Source organism: Merops nubicus, unplaced genomic scaffold, assembly GCF_000691845.1.
Source record: "Merops nubicus isolate BGI_N331 unplaced genomic scaffold, ASM69184v1 scaffold10558, whole genome shotgun sequence".
In the NCBI taxonomy this organism is placed as follows: domain Eukaryota; kingdom Metazoa; phylum Chordata; class Aves; order Coraciiformes; family Meropidae; genus Merops; species Merops nubicus.
The window spans coordinates 15,388-37,906 of NW_008623639.1; the positions used below are offsets into that span (position 1 = coordinate 15,388).

Here is a 22,519-nt window from a genome sequence, read left to right on the forward strand (position 1 = left end):
CTTTCTAAAAATAGAATGGTGCAATTAAAATAGGAGAAGATCAAGAGAATGGTCCTGATTCTGATCCTGTTTTAGCAGAGGACTTGGTAGTGTTGGCTTGATGGTTGGACTTGATGATCTTAAAGGTCTCTTCCAACCTAAAGGATTCTGTGATTCTATATTTCGTAAGCATGAATTGGAATCAGTATGAGACTGATCTCATGTCAAGCAGTGGGCTGTCAAACTGATTCTTCTCCTACTAAATGCACAAATAATTCTTTTTAATCTACCATTATGAATTTGATTTGCATCAGAGGCTCATTTGATGAATGATCTGATGGTTTCTTCCAGCTCCCTCCTGATTCACTTGTAATGCCACATTTTTAACAGCATGATGGGAACTCTTTGAGTCAAATTCTTCTTTTTAGTAAGAACAAAATGTTGATATTTTGCCTAGACATTTATCTTCCAAGAACAGAATGGTTGTCCAGTCAGTGCACATAATGTTCTTTTAATGTTAGAGTTGGCATTTTTGAAGGAAAAGGAAAAAAAAAAATGAGCCATGTTCCTTTCTTTTGGAGGTGGAGGATGTGAGGAGTGGGAACAGAAAGTTATTAAACACAACATTCTTGGTATTCCACAGATGGTAAAAGTGGGTTACTAGTCTGTGAGTGCAGCAAGTGCAGTATTATCAAGGCAGAAATATAATCAGTAGCCAGACGTTCATTTTATTTACAGAAATAAAACACTAAGCACTATTTTAATAACTTGAAATGACAGAGCCCATATATGTGTTGTACATTCAGTCTGAGTAGTCTAGACAGACTGTTTTCCAAGGAAAATACGTTTTCATCAGTATTTGTGGTATGATTCATGGTGGTGAAGAGGCAAATAACTCTTTTTATGACTGGAAGTTGCTTTAACTTGCAGCCACAAGGAAGCAAGTCAATGACTGGATGATAGTGGTGGAAACTAACATTTTAGAGTAATAAAGGTCTACACCTTATGCTGAGTTAAGGTTTTATTTTCCCAGAGCTGGCAAGAGATCACAAAACATTCTGCCATTGTTTACAAACAACCAAAGGTGGTCTGTGTAATGGCTCACAGTCTACAGTTTGGCTTTGCAAAGCTCATGGGCAACTGAAAAGGTCTGCAGGCTGGTGGGAGGCTGGGATTTGGTCTTGGGGCTTGCAAACCTTTGTGCACACACCAGCTGTATCTTTCATGCATAGTTCCTGGGCAGCAAAGCATTAAAGAGAGAGATGCAAGTGTGCTAGCCTCATGTTTGCAGGCTGGCAAGTGATGTTGTCCAGCTTTGTACATGCTTTGATTTGATTTACTTGATATCTCTCTGTAATTCCTGTAAAGGCAGAGTACCTGTAGTTCTCTCTATGCTGTCTGCCCCAAATGAAAAGAATGGAAATCTCTTCCTATGATGGTTGTAAGACTTTTCAGAGTGATGGGTGAGCAAGATCACAGGCTCCTGTTCTTGACCAGAGAAATTCTAGCAGTAATTTGAAAGATAAGTCTGATTACTCATGATGAGAAGAACTTGTCTTCTGCAGGGAAGATTGAAATTCATGTATTAATACAAACACTGAAATAATATACACTACAGCAAAATCTGTTGCATAATAACATAATGGTTGTGTGTAGCAATCTAATCAGGAAAGATGCTGGGGGGTTGAAATTGAAGTTAATCTTGTTGATAGAGACCTTGCAGTTACCAGTAATAAACTCTCCTCACTTTAATACTGGAATTTTAGTAGATTATTTTGAAATACTATCACCTAACCATGCAGAGCAGAAGGAAACAATGTATTGCTTTTGAAAATCATCATGCTTGAAAACTGAAACCCTTCCAAGATTTTCTCTAGTACTCAGTTTGATTCTACAGATGACACTGTGTGAAATGATGTCTTTGGGAGGAGCAGGGCACAGGGTCAGGCCTGGGAACTGGGTCTGTCCTTCAGACCATGTGGACAGTACTGCAGTGTGATTGTGAAATGCAAAGAGTCTGCTGGAGCTTGGGGCAGTTAGTGTGTGATCAGAAGGGACTGCAAGGAACCAGTGGAGTTGGGATCTTGAAGGTACTGAGCTGCTGGAGCACGTTTAAGCCATCCTGATCCAGGGCATGAAGTATCAGCTGCCTCACCTTCTGCATGGGTGGCATTGGCCAACCCTGAAAGATCAGTTTACGTGTAGACAAACATTTAGGTACCAGAATTGATCAGGAAAAGGGCCAGTGTTTCCTCTTACACACTTTGTCCTGTTGTTTAAAGAGGTTATTTTTGTAGAACTTAGAAAATTTCCCAGTTGCAGGCAGGTTGTGAAAGCAACATGTAATGTGAATATTTGCATTTGCTGAAGGACATCCTGCTGTTATAGAAACCATCCAAGTCCTGATGGGGGAGAAATTTCTTCAGCTCTGGGCTTGACCTGTGTATCAGAAGTTACCTCTTAGCACATGCAATTTCACAGTGGTTGACCATCAGGTTAAAAATAGTATTCTTGACCACACACAGCCTAAATTTTTTTAAAATAAAATGGAGCTTTGCTGATAGCTACAGAATTATTTGTTCAAGTCAGTGCTTACAGACACCAGCACTAGGGGGTGGACTGAAGATGTTAAATTAATCAGTACTATGGAAAATGCATACTGGTTCATAATTGTTCTGGGTAGTATTTCCCAAATACTAGCTAATGCAGATGGAAAGAGTAATTTTTAGCTTCATCAAGATCTGTAGGTGTTCAGGGAAGAAGTGAAAGAATCTTATTGTCTTCTTTATTTGTTTTTTCCCCCTCCCTTTTCAGAAAGTACATGATCTGTGATCATGGAAGCCAAAAGCAAAGTGTTCACACTTCAGTGCAGGAACCAGATCTGGCATAGATCATTCACCTGGCATCAAACTGAGCACTCAGTTATATTTTTTGTGATATGAATTGCTTTTTTTTTTTTAGGGAAGGTAGTTGAGGCAGTGCAACATGTGCATTGTAGTTGGGACAGAGCACATGAACTGATAGCAGAGGTTGTGAGCTGGGTCCTGTTGTGTGTATTCTGTCCTCCTAGCAGAGCTCAACTACCTCAAGTGTTTGTAGATCCCTTCTCAGTCTTCTCCAGGCTAAGCAGACCCAGGTCTCTCAGCCTTTCCTCATCAGAGAGATGTTCCAGCCCCCTAATCATTTTGTAGCCCTCCACTGGACTCCCTCCAGTAGCTCCTTGTCCCTCTTGAGCTGGAGAGCCCAGAACTGGACACAGTACTCCAGATGGAGACTCACTGGGGCAGAGGAAAATGGGAGGAGAACCTCCCTTGACCTGCTGGCCACACTTACCCCAGGATACCCACAAGGGCACACTACTGGCTCACTGTTAACTTGTTGTCCACCAGGACTCCCAGGTCCTCCTCCACAGAGCTTCTTTCCTGCAGGTCAGCCCCTGAGCTGTACTGATGCATGGGGTTATTCCTTCCCAGGTGTGGGACTCTGTGCTTACCCTTGTTGAACTTCATGAAGTTCCTCTCTCAAGGGAGAGTCTTCCTTCCTCCAGACTTTCAATCTCCAGGGACTGAGTTTTATGAATTGCTGAGATTCATCACATGAGATTACTTGTGGGAGGAAATGTTCCATTATCAAGACATCCTCTTTTTCTGCTTAATTGTGAAGAGGTAGAGTAGCTTTTTTGTCTCAAGGTTATCTCCTTGCCCATGAATTGATTTGTGTCCTGTAATTAAAAGCAAAATGTTAACCATTACTCATTAAAAACAAGCACTTACAGGTTAAACTGGTTTTTTCCCCTGGTATATCCACAGAATTGTGACCTTTTAATGGCTCCATTTTGGTTGTTCAGGATATCACAAGTGAACAAGGAGAGTTTTGGTTGCTTTGTGTGATTCATGGAGAATCTGTCGATATTTATTATTGCACTGCAAACATGTTCATAGCCTTTCATCTTTCTTACAGTAAGGATGGGAACTTTAAAGGGTCCTTTTGTTTCCTGTAGTTTGTAATATTTGTTAACAGCTTCATCTTTAGTGACCAAAGTGTAATTGATAGCTGAAAAAGGTCAAGCAAGTTTCATGGCAAGACTGGAGTATAATCAACCAGCGTCATGACTCTTTGAGAGATCTTCCTCATAGTAGAGCAAGTTAAGGAGTTCACCAAGGGAAATAATACCTCATTTATTGCCTTATTTTTTTTTTTCCTAGCAGAGAAGTGTTTCCACAAAATGTCTGCTAGACAAGTAGCATGCCCATGCTTGCTGTCCTTCAGAAAAACTCTGAGTCAGCAGGATGGGAACCAGATGGATGGGAGAAATTGAGCATTATGTTGAACAGAAAATAGTAAAGAAGTGCAGGTATGCAGGGAGAGAAAACAGAGATCTTAGGAACAAAAGCATAAAGAGGAATATGTTTCAAAATGCATTATGGAGAGGACAGAGATATTTGGGGCTTAAAAACTATACATGGGGGGAAAAAAATGTTACTATTTGCTAAGCCTGAGTGACCTCATTTTAGATTAGCCTTGGTTTTGTTCCCAAGAGGACATATGGCCAGACCTCTGAAGGAAATCTGGCTGCCAGCTGGCACAGCACCTTTCAAAGAGACCTGATTTTATCTTTGCAGAACCTGGGAGTATCAGCCACCTCCATCTCTAACAGGCTGCTGTGTGTAATATCTGATAAACTGCATTTTAATATTTAATTTTAAGTTTCTTTGGCAACCTATTAATAGGGGGCCAGCCTATTGAAAGCTGTCAATAGGGCAAAAAAAGTGTGTTTGTTTTGTGAGGTCTGTGGGTTCATGCTTTTGTTTTTCATGAATTTACATCTTTTGGCAGGCTCTGGAATATTAACTTGTATGATGAAATATCATCTTCCCATAGTTCAAGTCTGTATTGAGAGGAGGCTGGAATAAATCCTTTGTAGGAATAGTAGAGAGCTGTTGGAGTGCTGGCTTTATTTTTTCTGGGCTAGAAATCAGAAAGTGTTGAGCACATCATTTTATTACACAGTGATTTGTCTGGCTAAATAGAATTTAATGTGGGTAGTGAGGGGACAGATTCAGTTCTCTGACTACTTACTGCAACGTTTACAAGCAGTATAATTCTGGAATACTTTGTAAAATTATGTGTCTTAAAAGAGAAAATGCAAATATTTATGTACAACACAGCCAAAGCTTAATTGAGATGGATTCTGTAGTGGGTGCCTGTCATGTTGAAGTTTGTCATTTATATGAAACTCATTAGTGTTTCTTTGAATTCCTGTTAATGTGTTTTCTGGGTTTGTTTCAGCTCTTCGTTGTAGTCTCCAGTTTCTTGGAAACATTGCAGCAGGAAATGGAGATTCCCAGAATAGCATCTGGAAGTGTGCTTTCCCAGATCTCTTCTTGTAAGCATGGCTGCAGGTTTTTTTCCTAATATAATTTCTGTGGTTATATTAAAATCTCTTGTACATTATAGTTGTACCTCTACTAGCACCATAAAGCTTTGAGAAATAACTTTGGTGAGAATGAAACTGTTGAGACCATATCCTGTAGATGTTTGGGGTTTTTCATCAGTTAACCACAGAGGTCAAGACCTTTAAAAACCTACTTGTTCTAAACTAACAGTAAATTCATTTCATTGAACAGAAGCTTGAGGAAAAGTCTTATCTCACATGATGAGCTTTGAACACAAGCTTTATTTCACTGCCATTTTCATCTAGTTATATTCATTTCCAAGTTTTGTTTCTTTATTTGCTGCTGGGCAGACCTGTCAGTATTTGTGGATCAGATGGAATCTGCAAAAATGACTTCATCTTTGTGTCTTCCAATCCTTTTGTCCACTTCCTAACCTCACCGGAACATCTTCCTGGAGGATTGATGGCATACAATGTAATGAATTGATGACATGTGATGTAATAATGAAATATGATTTTGTGCAGACTCATGACAATGTTGTTGATGTGTTTTCTTAGTGAGCTAGTAACAAAGACACATTCATTCAACTTGATCATCATTCCAAGTGTGGTTTTGGAGCCCACTTGTCAGCACTGGCTGTAGAAAAACCTTATAATAATAGAAGCAGATGATTATTAAGGTTTCACCCAATTTCTAGATCTCCAGTTAGCTCTAATTTCCCATTAGTTTTGTAAATGGCCTGTGCAATCTGACCTTCAGCTAGGAGTGGGATGTTTTTCTTTGCAGATGACATCTCTCACTCCTTGGCAATAACAAAGTCATGATTCTCCTAAAAGACAGCAAAGGAGAACAACTCAACAAGCCAAATCCCACAGCTCTTGCTTTTCCAGGGTCAGTTTTAACTTGCTCTCTTAACTCCTTATTTTCTCTTGAAGGACATGCCTAACATACAGAGATGAGAAAGTTGTTGCTTATTGTTGTATGGTCCTCTTCACCTGCCTTAATTCAGAGAAAGTGCCTGAGCTGCTGGATCCTGGGAACTTGCCTGTGGCTCTTCATGTCCTGAAAGTCTACAAAGAGCAGTTGGAGTCTGAGTGGTCGTATGTATCTTCAGATTCATGTGTCATTCCCCCCTCCCCTAATTAGGTGTTTTTTTCTAGTCTACATCTCTTCATTAAAATGTCTTCATTTGTGATACTGCTAAGTAGTAAATGAAGATCTATTTAGAAGTCAATAATTTAGTATAGAAATAATTTTGATACTTTCACTGCCTGTTTTTGCTGCTAAAATAAGACTCCATTTTTGTTGAGAATATAGATAGAGTTTTAAAATTCATGGTCTACTTTTTTTTAATGAAAGAATGCAAACTGATTTTTGTGTGCTCATTTATGGAGATGTTTTTGAAATAAAGTTAACAAAGAATATGCTATTACAGACTTTGGGTATTGGGTAATGCTGGGAAGACTTGTGTGGGTAACACTTGTGAGTACTATATAAAACATGGTGGTTTTCCTTTTTTTTTTAACAGATCTATTTTCTTGTGCAAAGTAAAATCATTTTTATACCAAAACAGAGAAGACATTTTGCATGTGAATCTTCCACATTGAAGAGCACCTAATCACTGGTTTTATTCCATTGAGCTTTTCTATTTTTTGCTGATGGCCATTCTTGTAAATATTGTTGTCAGTTACACATCTGAGAGATGTTCATGATAATTTCTCTGGTTTTGTAGCATTCTTTTGAAGATCATATTTAAATTCAGATAACCAGGAAGAGTTCTGGAGGGTTTACTAGTTATTTGAAAAGTCTCTAAACAGAGTTAAGATGACTGAATGAAAAGGAAATGTAATTTAACAGTTTGCTTTTGTAATGAAAAGATGACTTTAAAAATTGTTTGTGAATGGGTTTTTTTTCATAAACAGGTCAGTTTGTTTAGGATAGAAAGTTTTCAGACAGCAAATTTAAACTTTCAGGGTCAGATGACCAGACTTCTGTTTCAAAAGTGACAATCTGAGTCTTTAGTTTTGGCATTTGTCAATACAAACACAAGTGAAAGATTACTTTTCAAATATCTATCTTGATTATCCTTCATTTTCTTCATATATTGAAGATATACTGAAATGTGTTTTGACTGAGATACAAAACCAGGGAGAGCTGGAAGAGGTTGTCTTTAATTTATATTTTGAAGTTAATTGCAGAGTAAATGCAGCATTGAAATAAATGATGAGATATCCATGTCCCTGATCTTTCTAGTCTGAAGTTCTTCCAGTTCCTGTCAGAAAGCTGAGTTGTTCATAAAAAGAATATCTAAAAAAGCACTGGAATATCTTCCAGGCATTAAGAAAATAATTGAGTGGTCTTTCATAGTACTTTAACATGGGCTAGTTGAGTCTCAAAGCTCATTATCACTTTTCCCAACTGAAAAGAAAAAATAATGAGTTTGTAGCAAAAGTTTCTTGGCATTTTGCTCAGTCTTGAACTGAATTCTAAAGGGAAATCTCTCCATAACATGGGTGCTGTTTCCAAGTTGACACAGGTGAAGTGCCTTCACAAGTGCAAAACCTAAACCCAAAAGTGTGCTGCAACAGTGCAGAGCAAACATGGAACAGGTATTCAAACCCTGACATTGAGAAAGGGAAATCCTTGCTAGAAAGGGGCTGATTTTTCTGTCTCTTTTTAGGTCTTAGAGCCTTTTTGTGGTTGCTCTTGTGGCCATATCCCCTCATTTCTTGATCCTCATTTCATTTGTTCTTCTCATTCTCTGTTCCTTATCTCCCATCTCAAGAAACAGAACTAGTCTTTGGTTCTCCCTCTTGTTCATCTGTTCTTATTGTAAGACATTATTTGTCATGGCTGAGGGTAATTTAAATGGCAAAATATGTTCTTTTTCATACTACATTGCTTTTTTTTTTAAAAAAAAAAAGTTATTGACATCCTTGAAAGAAACAATTTATATATTAGGCTACACATAGTGTCTTTGGTCTACTTGATGCAGAGAGGAGATAGGAAAGTCACTTTTTCATATACTTTTGTATTTAAAAAAAAAAAGTTGGTGTATTTTTCACATTTTCAGTGGAAATCTGCTGGTGTATCCCATTCCTTATGCAACCCCAATTTAAACAAAGTATTTTTTTTTTTCCATTTGGTTATGATTTTTCTGTCCTCTCCCCTTTTCCAGTTAGCCAGAGGCCAGTTTGTTACACTAATGTGATGCTTTTACCTTAGACCCTACATCTTGTGAGCCTGTGCTGCATGGAGCATTTCTGTGTGTTTCAGTAAAACAGTCATTGTAAACTCTTCCAATATCTTTTTTTATTTTAGTTGCTTGTTTATTTTTTTTTCAGATTTTCAAGAGTTCTTTTTCTTGTTATCTTGGGCCTATTAACACAGTCTGTATTTCCCAGGTGACAAGGATCAATTTGGATTCTGATGTATGGTTGCTCATTCTTGTTTTGCTGTCCATTCTTCCTGTGACACATCATCTTCCAGATTTGAACTAATTCTTGGTTGGGTAAGAAGTGCATAAAAAGATTTCTGTCCATGAAATCAACGCTGAGCTTTGGGTGCCTCTCTGGCTGGACTGTAGAAAAAATATTTTTGTGAGGAATTCATTGAAATTTTGGAGCTATAGCTCAGCTCTCACTGAAGTAGGTGCCACTAGGATTGCTCGAATGAATTTCCATAGTGTGATCTTTGCAGCAGAGCCAGAACTCTCTTGTAAGGCTTTGGGTCCCTTGTGCCACAGCTGAGAAAGTGCACAGCAACCTTTTTTTAGGCAGCTGTTACAGCATTGTAGGGCTGAGCCAAAATACCAACTATTCTTCCAAGAAGTTCTGCTCACTGCTGGGCTCACAGTTTGCTGAAACTAAGATGTTCTTACATCATTCTTAGGTGCTCCTCTTTACCTTCATGGCTGTCAGCTGGAGCTGCAAGTTTCATGTGACACCAGATGAAGTGTGGATGCCACGTATGTTTATGTCTTTTGGCTGGGCTTTCTTGCTGTCAAATGTTGCTTTTAGATATTAAAATTTGTTCTTTGAATAACCAGGCATATTTTGGCTATAGGCAAAACTTTTATTCACGATTTTATTCCCTTTTCTTTTAGTCCAGACTGAAATTTATGACATAATGTTCCTCTAAGTTACTATCCAATGAATTCTGCAAATAAACACTCATGATGCTGGAGTTAATTTTGCAGTTGCTGCCATGAACCATTAGGACAGAGAGAGGACATCCAGGACAAATATTTGGATTTAAGGCCATTTGCTGAACTGTAGTCTCTCCCCTGGGGTCCTTGCTACTCCATGTGGCTAGCACATGTTGGGTTTTCTACTTTTCACCCATCACAGGAGGGCAAGCACATCTTTAAGACCTTTTTTTGGTGAATTGGCAGTTCCTCCTCTGTTCATGATTCCACATTCATGTTTAGAGGCCAGTTTTCTGTCTCCAAGAAGGACAAGTCCTTCGGGTAAGTTCAGGAGGAAGCTCTTTCCAAGTGTGATGCCTTTGGCTTCTCCCTTCAATCTCACAGCAGTTCTTTAGGGAGATTTTGTTAGAGGAAATCTGAGATGATTCTGAGCAGTTCCTCAGAGCTCCTTCTTTTAGTAGCAGGCCTGTTACAGTTCCTCCTCTGTCTGCCATGAGCCCCTCACCCAGTTAAAGAGTGTAGAGGAAGCATCCTTGAAGGCAGGATGTAGCTTTCTGGAATTTCCCTGTCACATTTGTCTACTTCTTGAATCCTGAGACATTCAGTAGAAGACAAGGATCTCTTGTTGGGGAAGAGGTAATGTCTGATGTGTTGGCTATGCTTCTTGAGAGAGCTGGGTTATAGGAAATAAGGCCTCAGTTTAGCAGCTTCTGAATCTAATCAGTGACAGACAGCCAAGCCATCCACTTTCTGAGCAGTGTGTGAGAGAGGAGAGCTGGTTTGCAGATCAGCACAGTGAGATTTTGAGACTATAAGCACTGGTTTATATTGAAAATATTTGTAGATTGACAGCATAACAAAAGTTGCCTCAGAACTTGGGAGAAGAGGAGGTAACAAGTGGTGTATCACTCCTGAAGACACACTTAGGTGCACACCACACTTTTCATTAAGTATTTTCTGTGGCATGCTATGAGCTAAGATATAGTTAATAAATGTCAGAAGGATGTCAGTAGTATAAGGAATACCCTGGTCAAATTTTGTATTCAGTCCTTGTATGATCATTATACAGAGCTCTGAAGGCTCATTTCATGAAGCTTGTGGTTACTTGTAAGCATCAGAAATGCTTCCAGCTCTGAATTGGGAGAATAGGAGGTAACAAGTGGTGTGGTGTACACCTAAGTGTGTCTTCATGAGTGATACACTTTTCATTAAGTATTTTCTGTGGCATGCTATGAGCTAAGATATAGTTAATAAATGTCAGAAGGATGTCAGTAGTATAAGGAATACCCTGGTCAAATTTTGTATTCAGTCCTTGTATGATCATTATACAGAGCTCTGAAGGCTCATTTCATGAAGCTTGTGGTTACTTGTAAGCATCAGAAATGCTTCCAGCTCTGAAATCTGTGAGGCTGCAAAATGTAATTCACACATTAAATAAATATTCTCTTGATTTAAGAACTGACACCTCCTTTTTCTCTTAGAAGCTTGATCCTCTAAACAAGTCCAAGATTTGTTTAAATTTTGCTACTCTGCCATCTTTAATGCTACATGCTGAGTGGCATTTGAAAATAGTATTAACATACAACATTAACATAGGTGAGACAATGTATTTTTAAGCTCCCTCTAAACTTCTAGTCAACACAACTCCTGGACTTGTTTCAGGCTAGCAATCCTGTCATCTTGAGTACTAGGAGCTGTTGTGAGGTTGCTGCTGCTGGTCTAATTCCCAAGAGCAATAATCTGAGGAGGCAGATTGTGAATCTCCATGGAGTTCTTCAAAACATTGCCTGACTGGCTGTGTACCCCTTTGTTTTGTAGCTTTTGGCTAAAGTCTTAGAGCAAGAAGAAACTGGAAGTGTTAAGGACTGAAACATACCTGTCTTGTCCTGAATATTTGGATCTGTAGCTGGGCTCTGAGTGCCCAGAGCTTGCTGCTCTCAGAGTTTCAAGGAATATGATATTACAGAATAGACTTCAAAGCAGCTGCCTTGCAAAGACACTGGCTTTGCAGAAACAAGTTACTTTCCTTTCTTTGATTTGATTTATGGCATGCACTAATTAAATGATCCTATCTTCTTGATGGTTCTTTCCAGTGCAGTTGTCTTCTAGAAAACACATTCTTTGCAACATGCAGCTACTACCTGGGCTCTTAGCTTAAGAATTAATACCCTCTAACATGAGAGAAGATTTCCATGCTGGATCAGCCTGGTGCATGAGTGACCATTCCTGTCCTGTCTTTAGTCCTGAGACCTTGTCCTTTAACATCAGCTCCCCCTTCCAGGGGTTGGTTGTGATCTGTTGCTCCCAGCTTGCTGTGCTCCTGCTCACAGTTGGGGGATTAGCATTCCCTCTGAAATACTTTGTTGCACATAGGAAGTTTTTGAACCTCTCAATGTGAGTTCTTTCCCTTTCACCCTCTTATAATTTTATTTTTTTAATATTACCTGGTTCCTTTTTATCTGTTCCCTGCCAGCAGATCTGCCTCTTAAACTGGAATGGGTCTTTCTGCATTAAATATCTTTTGGTTCTGCTTCCTCCACCCCTATATTCAATCTTCTGTTTCTACTCAAAGGGATGAGCATGGTGTTCAGGCCCTTGTGAGACAGTAATTTATCTTCTGTGTATCTTTCATCTTCTGTAGTGGTCTGCTGATGTAATTCTTGTGTTCAGAGTTAAACATCTTAAGCATGTAAGCCCCAATGTGCTTACTCCAGAAGCTAATTCTCTTTTTTCCAGTGCTGCTGCTTTCAACAATCCTTTTCAAGGATGCTCTCAGGAAATCAGACACATCCTTCCTTTGGGAAACAAAGCTGGAATACACTGTTCAGTAACTGAGATCTGTTTCCTACTTCCCATTTCTGTGTGGTTACTACCAAGGTCTGAGAAGTTCTCTGTAACAAACTCCCTTGCAGTTCCAAAGGAAAAGGAAAACCCAAACAATATCCTATGTCCTACATGCAGTGCACTAAAAAGGCTTGCCAAGCACAGCAAGTTTTTCTTCAAACATGCAGAGAGCTGTGCCTTAGGCTGTGGAAAATTGTGGAGCCTTTAAAAAGTCATTTGTCCTTTTCCACACATCCCCATCCACTCCCTTTCAGGTTTGTATTAATCAACAGCAGAAAAGTGTCACACAGTTTAGTAGCTGCTGTATTTAGAACAGAAACCAGCACGGAATGCCACGTGAGGTCTATTTTAGAATGTTGAACCTGCAAACATATGTGTTTTGTAAAATAATTAGGAAGAAACAGGACAAAATTACATTATAATTTATCCTAACCGAGACCAGTGCGTATTCTAAAAGCTGTTTATTTTAGAAATACTTTGGTTCTTCCATTAGATGAGAGTATAGCTTGTGTCATCATTTTTTCCAAGTGTGTGCATGGGCCACTGTAGCTACTGTGGAAAGAAAAAACAGGTTGTATTTTTGATTCCTGAAGAGCAAGGACAAAACTCCTCCATTTTAAAATGAGGGGCGTAGGATGCCTTCTGGCTTCCAGAAAAAAATGATATTAAGAGTGTGGTCAGATGTTTGGCATTGGAAGTAAGGTTTTTCTGAACATCTACTTTCTCTTTTTGAAACCACAGCTCAATGATGACTGTGAAGATTAGGGTGTGGGGCTCCCCCTCACCATTTTTTGCCTTTGGTTATTTTGTCCTGGCTTCTGGAAAGAAGTGTGGACAGAAACTAGTGCTCCTGTGGCAAGGAGTCTTGCCTATGGGCATGGATCTGAAAGCAAAGATGGAATTCCTCAGTAGAGCTTTTGTTGCTTACTTGGTATGCATGTGCTGGAGAAACCAGAAAAATGTTACCTTTCTTTTTCTTTTTTTTTTTCCTTTTAAAATTTTGGGCTGGCAACTCAGTTTCTTCTCTCTGACAGTGTAGGGTATCCCCCACCCCCTCTTCTACTCTCCAGAAAAGTAATTTGTATTTTTAATTCCAGGAAAGTTTGGAGTTATGTTGCAGGTTCCAAGTTCAACTGTGGGTTTTAAATAGTCCTGACAATTGGAAGAGTTTCCTTAACTGTAAAGCTCTGACTAGCTTCTACTTTCTATTTGCAGTAGCAGAGTATTGGCACATATTTCCTAAGTCTTTCAAAGCCCAGCCTCACCCCTTTATTTCTCTTATCACCTCTTCTGGTGTATTTTGTGAAGAGGGAGCAGGAGTGTATTGCTAATCATCCTCCAGTGTTTTCTTGGTAGCTCTTCAGAAAAAAAAGAAATTAAAAGTACATGTAGAAATAAAAATAAATTCTCTTTAGTGCCATTCAGATAGTTATCAAGTTGAATGGGACCCTCTTCTGAATCAGAGAAATATTACAGGCTTCTAGACTGTCTTCTAGAACTCTAGACACTCTTCTTGAACTCAGTCTTGTAGACCTGAGAGTTTACTTGGTGGACATGGCCTGTAAGGAGGATGGGTGATGTCTTTTGAAGGTGGAAGGGGGTTCACTTGTGTTTGATTCACCTCAGAAGAGGAATATTGCAACACTTGCTGCTTGGGGTTGAGCCTTAAATAGGGCCACGTGTTTCCTTCTTCTTTTGAGCAAGAAATAATGGTGTTTGAGATGAATTATCTAGTTTTCTAGAGGTCTTTGTGACAGCACATGTATTCCATCCTAGCTTTTAAATAGTTTTGATATGGTTCTTATGTTCTTGCACATGGTCAAAAAATAAGTCTGCTTCTAAAATGTGTTCTGGTCCCAAAAAATTCCTTGTGAGTCATATTATTTTTTTAATATCTAAAAGGGCTGGTGCTATGGCTTTGAAAGGTTAGCTGTCTAAATTTTCTTCCTTTGTCCTTAAAAATTTGGATGGTTTGTTAGATTTCTCTATTAAACTACAGTAAAAATAGCTATTTTGTCCTTATTAAATATTTTGGATAGAGTGGCATTATTATAGGATGATGAAAAATGCTTTTGGTTTTGAGATTAGAAGAGAAGTTTGCTGATCAAATAGAAAATCACCATGTCTTTTCCTTCTTTTTTTTCTAAAGCATTTGTGGGGCTTTTCTTCCTCCTTTTCTGAGACCGAGGAGACCGTTCTCTAAACTTTTTAATGGGATCAAATCAACTTAATGTGGAGCATGGTGTTTGATGATAAAGTTGATTGCTTACACCCAGCTTGGATTTGAGCAAGCTTAGTGGTCCTTTGGAATACACTGAGTGCAAATGCAGCTTATACAGTTTCAGCTTGGCTGCATCTCAAGTTCAATTTGGTACAATGCAGCCCTTGTGCTATTGTAAAGCCTTTGAACTGAACATCTCCTCCTATATTTATCTACTATGTAAGCAATTGATTTCTTTTTTTTTTAGGGTTTTAGCCAAATAGTTTTTGAAAAATCAAGAAAATTGGCTTCTTTAACACTGTTCATTTGTTACTGTGTTACACTTGCATAACAACTTTAATTTTCACCATTTCCTTCACTAAATTACAGTGGCCCTCAGTTTATCCCAGTGGTTCTGTTGTTGGCCCCCAAAGAGAGTTTAAATCTCCTACCAAAGCCTTTTGTGTGCATCTGAAATGCCATATTCACTCAGTAACCCAAAACTGAATGTCTTTTTTTTATTTCAGAGTTGTGGATGGTCTTATTTTCCCTTTTCTTCTCCCCTGCCCCAAATGAAAAACAGGAGAGCTGAGGACTACAGATATTAGATTTAATTTTCTGCATCCTTGCTTAACTACCACCAAAATTTCTGTGCATGGTAGCAAGGGCTGAAAGTGCTTTACTCCACCACTGATTCTTCTGTTAGCTCTTGGTGATGCTCTTGTAAAATATTCTGGTAGTCCATTCTTTTTGATACAGTAGTACAGGAAGTGGATGAAATAAAAGAGAACCTTAAATAAAAAAGAAGAAATTTCTGAAGTGTTCTATCATGCCATGAAATTAAAAGGTTAAGAGTCCTGTTCAGAAGTCTGTGCACCTTCACAAGTAGAAACTTTATTCTGAAATCCTGCAGGGTCCTCAAGCAGTGGGGGTTGAAGGTTGAGGTCACAGAATGTGAAAGGGAATAAATACAGGAGTGTGGACCCAAATAGTGAATAAAATGCACTTCTTCCACTTTGGAATAGTTACCACTAACGTGCACCTAATAGCATTAGATCTTCTCCTGGTAATTATTGATTGCTTTTTAACTACAGGGCAAATTGTCAAGATTTTCTCAAAGTAGTGCTAATCATGAAAATTCAGCTTTGAATTCATAGTCCCAACTGGAAAATGGACAAATGAGGCTTCAGATTGTCTCATGAAATGCATTTTTACCATCCTTGATTGTCAGCTAAAATGTGTACTTTACAAGGCTAAGTACTGTTCAGCACAGCTCTGATTATTATACATTTTCTTCTGCAGCTCCAGATAAAAGCCTTTGATTCTGCTCAAATAGAAGCCTTTGATTCTGCTCAAGTCCTTGAAAAATAAAGCCAGTTGTTACTGTTGTGAAGGTTTAGCTGTGGATGGCTCAGATGCCCCAAATTGTTGGGCCAAGAGCTGTGGAAGCGTTCCCCTTGACTGCCCCGCTGATGGCTTGGTTCAGTTGTTGTGGCCAAGTCTGCTCTGCTCAGTTGGAAGACATTTCTGCTGTTGGCTTTGGGGAAGTCTCTAGGTTCAAATTTGTGTTGAGAAGCTCTTGAATCAATTCTACACTGCTCAGAGTGCCAATTCTATGTTGATGATTCTCTATGCCTATACTATTTTTTTCCTTGAATATGTGTACAAATATGAGTGAAAACACAACACAAAATAGCTTTTCTTCTCCTTCTCCCTCTTAAAAATGTCTGGTTTACAGTAATTGAACCAGATGCTGGCAAAGTCCACAGTTAACATTAGAAATATAATAGCTATTAATCTTTTGGACCTCTTGTTCTCCCATTTCCTCAATTGTCATTGAGTATTTGCCCAAAAATACTTTGTTGCAGCTGGAAGGCTTTGCTGGTAGCTGTGTAGTGGATTGGGGGCACTCAAAAGGCTGTCAGCAAAGTGAAAAGCAGGGAGGAGGTGGAGGGAATATTGAAATTGCTTGTTTTTCATATTATTTTAGCTGTTCTTTTTCAGTAGTTTTATGAGTTCAGAGGACACCTTGAGATCTGACCTGTAATTATTTCATATTTCATAGGTAGCCATGCTGCTTAAGAAAATACATCATACACTGTCAGTACTCCTAAAGAATGTAGTTTGAAGAGAAGAATATTTTTACCTGCTTTCTTTTCCCCTAGCCCTGAGAGTACATTTCTGGGTGTTTATTAAATAGCATCTGCTATTGACTGCTGTGAATGGTGCTTGGAAAAGTGATTGAGTTAAATACCAGCAATAACATGGGGACAGACTGACCAAACCTACCTGCCTTGTAGAGTAAAGAGGTAGATTTAGATTTCCTGTTACACAGTGTGTCATTTTTTGGAAGCTGAGAATGGTATTTTTGCTGCCTTGCATCTGACAGAGTTTTTTGCTTTGATGCTTTGTTAGTTTTTTTAAAAAAGAAATGACTTGAGCACTTTTTTGACTGTTTGGTGGGCACAAACCAGTGTTGTGATGAGTAGTGTAACAAGTTTTTTGAGCTTGAACTTTGTCTTTTTTGCTGAGATGGATAAAAAATTGGGTGAATGTTTTATTATTTGAATTGCAACATGCCTTTTGTCTAACTGGCAAAAGACTAAACAGCTTTCTTTCAAGCATTTGAGCAAAAGTGTGCTGACTTGATGGGAAATGGCCATTATTAGGAAAAATACTGTAGAACAAGGTGCAATTATTTTGTGCCAATTTGTATCTATTAGCAAATAGGACCAGAAGCTTGTCATACTACAAAGAATAACAAGCACCATTTCCAGTGAATGTAGGTGCTGCTTTTGTAGCACCAGTAACACTTTTTTTTTTCCCTTTAGGTTCTTGATTATTACAGACCATTTGCTGAAATGTCCAGAGTTGGTAGAAGCCCTTTATGCCAAACTGAGCAATCAAGAAAGGTAACCCCAAAAACCAATGTGGCTTTTAGTATTTAGCATTCCATATAGAGTATCCTGTTCACATGATTGAAAAACTGTGTGGTTTCATAGTTGGCACAAAATCTCTAAATACATGTTTCTATGTCAGTAATGGTTTTAAATTGGTTGGTTAACATTACAGCTCAGCCACAACTGGCAGTGATTTATGTAGGGTTGCAGAATCCAGGTTGGCGCCATTACTCAGTCAAGAAATACTTGAAAAAGGAAAAAAAAAAAAAGACAACATTTTATGCCTGTGTCTTGATTTCATAAGAGCACCACACCCTGCAGTGTTTTACAGCTGTATTTGAAATGGCCTCAGCTGTTCATGTGCCTGGTGTAATTGCTAGAAATGAAAATGAAGTCTTCAGTGAAGTTGGAAGTGTCTAATCCTGGGTAGCTGAACCTGAAAAACAGAGATGTGGAGATGTCCATGATTACTTAATCCTTCACTGTTTCCACTACTGAAAATTCACAGTGCTTCAACAGAGCTTCACTTTGATAGACACTAACTCAATTTTCTTCAAGCATTGGAGTAAATGTAGGGTGAATTGCATGAGAACTGGCCTTTGGAGTAATTGGGAAAATGCTTATTTACAATTGCTTTAACAGAGAAAGTTATCAGTCCCAGGAGTTCTGCAAATCAAGGGAACTCAGTTAAAACAATGACAGCAGAGTTTCTGATGAATTTGATCCTACTGAATTTACTGTCAGACGTGTGGAAGTGGTGTAGAAATAGTCCTTTGTGCAGCTGAGCTATAGGAGAAAACCCTAGTGTGACATCTTCCTATATTTGAGCTATATGAGGAGACAAATCCAATTCAGATAAAAGCATTTTGACTGTCATTAATGGGAGGAGAAAAGTAACTGCATAAACCAAAGCAAAGGGAACTCTTTGTTTCAAGCCTTCCCCACAAGAGCTGCTGCCTTGGGTGTCCAGTGAGGCTGAGTAAGTCATTTACAGGAGGAAGGGACAGATGTGGTGTTGAGGTGTCTGGGAAAAGCAGCTTGAGCTCATGGTACCTCTCAGTGACAGTATTCCCTGTCCTGCATGTTAAATACACTTTAAATGTATTTACTGAAATGACATTAGCTATGGTGAGAAGGTTTGCAAATACATCCATCAGTGGTGGCTCTTCAAGTTGGCAGTTGCCTGAGATAACCAAAGCATATACATTTGCATAACCACAGTTATTTGCACTATTCACACTATTCAGAGTATTTCCTGGAATTGCCATCCAGTCTATTTGTGACACAGTGGCCACGGTGTGTGTCATGAGGTTGTTGTTGTAGAAGTGGATCTGGAGTCTGATTTTTCCAATTCAAATCAAATTCCTGACTTGTGGACACCTTTCTCTTTCATTTCCAAACAAATTTAAGCCCTCTGGTGTCTCATGTCTGAGTTCACAAATGGCCTGTAATCAATTCTGTGATAACAGGATCAGCTTTTTAAATGTTCTGGCTTCAAAAGCATGTGGTGATGTGACCTGCTCTGTTGTTTCTCTGCAAGTGATTATTGCAGAAGCATTTGGATACAGTATTGAGCCAAAAGATTGTAGATTCTTGAATTCTTTGTCACATTTGAGACTTCTCTGCACATGTGTGCAAGCATTTGGTAGAAGTATTCAGAAAGAAGCCTGCTTTGCTTTAATCCAAGTTAGCCTTGAGCAAGCACAATTTAAGTTAATGCCTTGATAATCCTAATTACATTATAAAATCTTCAAAATGAGTACACCTCTGTTGTGCCTTCGAAGAAGGGGTCTCACTTTAAGTAACAGCAACAAAAATGCAACTGAATAGCTTCAGGTGTTCTTAAGATGCTCACCTACTTCCATCTTTATTTTTCACTCCTGTGGTATTTCATGCAGAGTGTTCTCAGTGGATGATGTGTGGCCATTGATCAAATCACCAGCTGGGAAAAGAGCCCTCAAGTAGTGTAAGCAGCACCACTTCTTGCTCAGGTTCAGCTACAGGGCTGCTAATGCCAATGTTGGGAGGGAGTTTTGTTCTTGGCAACACTGGCAGACACAGAAGAGCTGAAGGTGGCACAAATTTACCCATTTTCATTTGATAGGATGCTTACAAATATCATTCAAAGAGGAAAGGATCAAAAGTTTTGAGGATGGATCTAATTTATCTATCAGTGAAGTGTTCCAGACAAGAGAAGCCTCAATCAGAAACAGAATGTCCCAAGTGTCTGGCATTTGCTAAAAAGATATAAACCAAGCTTGCTTGATACAAAAGTTGGTTGATGATAATAAAATTGATAGAATTTTACATTCTTTTTAGACAGGTGCAGCAATTTATTTTATAATAATGAGTTTCCAGATTTAAAGTGTGGTTTATTTGCAGACTATAGGGGACAGCAACGTGTTCTACTTAAAACTGCAAATACTCCTTAGTAGTTGTTCTAATTCTTGATAATTTGGTCAGCTTCAAGAAGAACTGGTTTAAATTTGACTGGGGGAAAAAAAAAAGCAAGTGATTAACAAAAAGTCTTCTGAGGTGGTGCCTAAAGAGATGGAAAATGACACTTAGGGCACCATCATTTCCAAATATAAATATTATATACAAAATTATGGTTTAGATATTGAACTGTTACAAAAATTTGAGATGAGATGTGCTAAAACTGGTACTAACAGTTGTCATGGCTTTTAGCTGTAGGCAAACAAGCAGGAACAAACTGTCATCTGAGTGGTTAAACAGTTGTGAGATCATTTAAAATAAACTAGTGAGTTGCATTGCCTGTGAGAACTGGCTTGGAAAAATAGAGTTGTCTTGGAAGAAAACTGAGAGAAGCAATAGAATAAAGGAATATAAAGGAAACACACACCAGAACAAAAATTTGTTTCTCTCAGGAAATTGCTTGAAATTCAGGGGAAAGATGGGATGTCCTGAATGTCTGCCTGGGAGGAAACTCAGGGAAACATTTAAACATAAATGCCTAAAGAGAAGAGAAAACTTTGAAAGAAATTGGCATACAGGTGGTATTTTAATGTCTTGCCTGTCTCTCTGGAAGGGTTGTGGTTGACTAAAAGGGCACACAATTGCAAGAGGAAGAGCAAGGCAAAAAAATTCTTTATTGGCAACAATTTAATCTCACTAATATAATTTATTGAAGTATATGGTGACATTGGCATAGAGGTGGTATTTTAATGTCTTGCCTATCTCTCTGGAAGGGTTGTGGTTGTCTAAAAGGGCACACAATTATATTGCAAGAGGAAGAGCAATGCAAAAAAATTCTTTATTGGCAACAATTTAATCTGATTAATATAATTTATTGAAGTATATGGTGACCCTCCAACTTCTTTACAGGATTCCTTGTCATTTCTAAATGCATAATACCTATTTACCTAATTATTGGTGCAACACTAGCTTGCTAGAATAATTCTATTGATTTTTTAATTTTAATTTATTTTTTATTATCTATTTCTGTGCTATATATTTATATTTTATTGGAACAGGTCCTGCAATCATGAAGTCTGTGTGTAGCCTGTTTTGTTAGCTGAGCATATGCTTGAAAGGCTCTGAACTTGGTAAAAAACTGGCATGTAAAATCCAGCTCTGTCTTAGGGATGAATGACGTGTCATTTTGTGCTACCACATTTCAAAAGCTTTTTGTCCTCCTTCAGATCCTTGTTTAATACACCTATATCAGTGACATTGAGGGTTGAGCTCAGCAAGAGCTGAGTAACTGTTCTGTGATGAGGATGAGTGGGTCCTTGGAGGTTAATAAAGCAGCAGCCATGGTTTTTCCACAGAAAAAAGACATTTCTCTTCTCTTTTTGATGACCTGCTTGGTAAATTTCAAAAAGGAAGAAGCAGCATCTGAACTATTCCACGTGTTTAAATGTCAGCCCTTCCATCTGAATTGCAAATCTTTTAGGGAAAGCAAACCCTCAGCCTGCTCTTGAATTCATTCAATAAATACTTCTCTGTGAGGCTGGGAGAGCTGCAGTGGGACTCTGCTAACCCACCTGCTCCTCTGGGCTGGGGCTGGACAGGGGAAACTGGAGCAGAACCTCTGCCACCTTAAAAGTTCTGCTTCCACAACATGCTCCCAGCTTGCCCTGACAACATGAGAGGATATCACAAATAAAACAACATGAAAGCTGTTAAAAGAAATGACCCAAGTACGTTTTATAGAGCAGCTTCATTACCTATCCACTTTCTTGCTTCCTTGTTTCATACACTGAGTAACTCTTGCTGAGTGTATGAGTAATTAACTTGGATTTGCTGTAGTCAGTCTAGAGGCATTTATAAAACAGCTTTAAAGAACCAGGCATACATGGAATTTTTTATTTCCCCTGCTTCTGCTCAGAATTTGTGTGGGGTTGGGGAGGAGAATTAGGGAAGGACTGCGTGCAGGGCAAGGGCTGTGAAGAGGTGGTGTTTGCAAATGGAAAGCTGTCAAATAGTCTGTGTTTGTTTTGCAGACCTTAACAACAGCTTTTAAGAGCTGTTTTGGGGGAAATTTTAGACCTATGGACTATGCAGCCGCAGTAATGTTGTGTTAGGACACAAGAAATTAGAAATTGAAATAGACCTGAGGAAAATATTGACTTGACTGTCTGGCCAGATTGTATTAATTAAATGCTGAATTGGATTAACAGTGTGCAGAAGTAAAGCAGTGCACAGGAACTGATTGTCAGTGTTGTAAGACTTCTTCAGTTTTAAAAATCAGCTCTGTTACTTACATACTAATTGTTTGTATCATGAATTTGATTAACAAGTTGTTTTCTGATTCTAGGGTTACTTTTTTAGAGCTAATGATGGCAAAAGTAAGTGAGAAGAACCCAGCTACCAGTGAGGAAATGAATTTATTCATGAGACTTGCTGACTTCCTTGCAGGCTGTTTCCAAGAGAAGTGTCAAGTTGTGCTCAAGTTCACTTCTGGAGCAGATGCAGGAGATGAGGTATGACTGATAAAAAACATTATCCTACTAGGACATGAAGTGGTGAATCTTCATGGCCACTGTTTCCCTAGTGGCATTTGTCTACATTCCAAGTTTACTTTATATTG

General features: G+C 38.7%; 1 protein-coding gene across 1 annotated transcript in view; it reads left to right on the forward strand.

The window, feature by feature from the left end:
• ATXN10 (ataxin 10) overlaps positions 1–22,412 on the forward strand; it is a gene marked incomplete at its 3' end in the record, with an annotated part of 36,708 nt that extends 14,296 nt beyond the window's left edge. Inside the window, exons 3-6 of the mRNA XM_008945138.1 lie at positions 5,269–5,365; positions 6,311–6,475; positions 17,398–17,478; positions 22,247–22,412. Of these exons, the coding sequence (XP_008943386.1) occupies positions 5,269–5,365; positions 6,311–6,475; positions 17,398–17,478; positions 22,247–22,412 (509 nt within the window). The remainder of the gene's footprint in view (positions 1–5,268; positions 5,366–6,310; positions 6,476–17,397; positions 17,479–22,246) is intronic.
• Between the last annotated feature and the right edge of the window lie 107 nt (positions 22,413–22,519).